The sequence below is a fragment of the Bactrocera oleae genome, chromosome 3 (genome assembly GCF_042242935.1).
Source record: "Bactrocera oleae isolate idBacOlea1 chromosome 3, idBacOlea1, whole genome shotgun sequence".
NCBI lineage: Eukaryota > Metazoa > Arthropoda > Insecta > Diptera > Tephritidae > Bactrocera > Bactrocera oleae.
The window spans coordinates 61881263-61883336 of record NC_091537.1 but is presented as its reverse complement, the minus strand read 5'-3'; the positions used below and the strand labels follow the sequence as shown (position 1 = coordinate 61883336).

Sequence of the window (2074 nt, the reverse complement as noted above, 5' to 3'; positions counted from 1 at the left end):
TCGAACTCCTTTCTGCACTCGCGCACACCGCGGTTATATTTTTTGAAATTCAAATAAATTAAAATTTTTGAAAAAATTGTTTGATTTTTTGCTCACGGAATTCTTATCTTTGCTTTAAAATAAGACGATTAAAAAAAGTACAATTTTCGCGGTCTCCATCGTTTGGTGCCCTGAACTATGTATACAATTACCAAAATTTTATTAATTAACGCACTATTTTGAAAAAGTTATTACAAATTTCAGAAGATCACCACGAACTGATTTTGCTAGAATCAAACAAGATGATCAAGTTAACCTAATTTTATGTTGGTGCAAACTATATTAATAAGAACTCTACTCAGTGTAATACAATGAACACATGCCTTTACCAAAACACCTGTTTTTATGTATGGAGCAAAATATAATATTAAAAACTTTACTATTTTTCAAAAAAAAAACCAAGTACTAAAATTATGATTTTAATAAAGTAATAATATTTATTTTTATTGGTTATTTCCTTTTGTACGATAGTCTCAATCCAAGTACTCGCTTTTGTGACAGTAGCGTACAGCCCAAATATAATATTCACAAAATTCTTTTGTTTTTATCGCATCTATTATATGTGAATATGTTTTGCTGCCTTTGCAGCTTGCACACTTATTTCATCCATACTTTTACGAGCACTTTCAGTCATGTCATCTAATGAGTGTTTTGTTTTCATTAAGAAGTCATCGGCAGACTCGGCAATACCTTTGACTTCTGCATTTATACGTCCAATTACCCATTCAAGACCTTGGCGCCCCTTGCCAGCATTCATGCTGATTGTGGATGTTAGCATATCTTCCATATAGTGACACAACGGAACGCCTTGCACACTGACGGACGCTTCCTGCTTAAGTAGCGTTTTACTAGAATCCGTGGGATGTGGTTCATAATAGAGCACTTCATCAACCGATATATGCCGACAGAAAGTCAAGTTAATGGTTTTTAAAATCATTTGTTTCCGTTGCGGGTCCACAGTAGAACGTTCACTTGCAAAACATGTTTTGGCAGTACCAATTAGTGAATTTGTCCATTTTGGGAAATACCACTTCGACTGAACAAGGCGGTGCGTGTGTAACACTCCGTCTACCACTTCACGCTCTACAACATCTGTTCCAATTATAGATGGTGTCATCGGATTCGGATATTTTCGCCAGGCTGCCTGTGTAACTGTTTCCCATGGGTGGTTGAATGTGTGCTCCGACGTCCATATCTTCATTATGCAAGTATATATGTGTGAATGAAGGCTTCAGATAATCGTTTCGCAATCAATTTTTGCTAGGGCTTTAACGATTCCAGTTGCCTATATCAAAAATATGTGTAATATAATATGTAATTTCAAAAGTTATTAATTAATCACATTGAATTTATAATTATGAATTATCACAAAATGTTGGAAAACTAAAACAAATTAATGTAAATAACCTTTAGCTAAAATTAAATAGCGAAATAAATGCCCAAGAGTCAATGAAAGAAGTGTGGCCCTTGAAAATAATTTCCATCTTCTAAACAAAAATTCGATACATTAAACATACCCTATTGACTTTACATATTGTGACGGACACGGATGATAGAACAAAATCGAATCAACGATAAACTGCCAGAAGCAGCTAGTTAGCGAATTCGTAGTTGCCAGCATGTTCTAGAAGCAATGTTTTGTTACAGATTTACTATATAAGGGCTGCCGGATTGTGCAGCAAACACAGTTCTAGTTAGAGTGTTGTCGTGATAAGAACAATTGAGACATAAGCAAGAAATTGTAAGCGCGAATAACGAGCAATAAGTGTTAAGTTGTTGGAATTAGAAATAAAGATAAGTGTATAGACATTAAATTGGGAATTTTATTTAACAATCCAGTGATCGAACTCAAGAGTGAGTTACAGGTAGACGATTTATCGAGAAATCCGTTACAATATCTATTGTGATGCCGTTTGGATTAATTTAAATCAAACGTTCAAATGGCATCCACCACATTTTGCTGATATGCATTCACGAATAAACGAATTTACATAATCCGCCTCAAATACAACAATAATGTAAAAATAATTGGAAA

The 2074-nt window shown here is 34.2% G+C and overlaps 1 protein-coding gene across 1 annotated transcript; it reads right to left on the bottom strand.

Moving 5' to 3' along the window:
- Positions 1-450: 450 nt before the first annotated feature.
- Positions 451-1240, bottom strand: slmo (PRELI domain containing slowmo). Its single transcript, XM_014241065.3, has one exon. The coding sequence runs from the start codon at positions 1238-1240 to the stop codon at positions 596-598; it is 645 nt and encodes a 214-aa protein (XP_014096540.1). The 3' UTR covers positions 451-595.
- Between the last annotated feature and the right edge of the window lie 834 nt (positions 1241-2074).

What these genes read in the sequence shown, in the direction of transcription:
- slmo (XM_014241065.3), bottom strand. Translation starts at nt 1,240, where the DNA reads ATGAAGATATGGACGTCGGAGCACACATTCAACCACCCATGGGAAACA.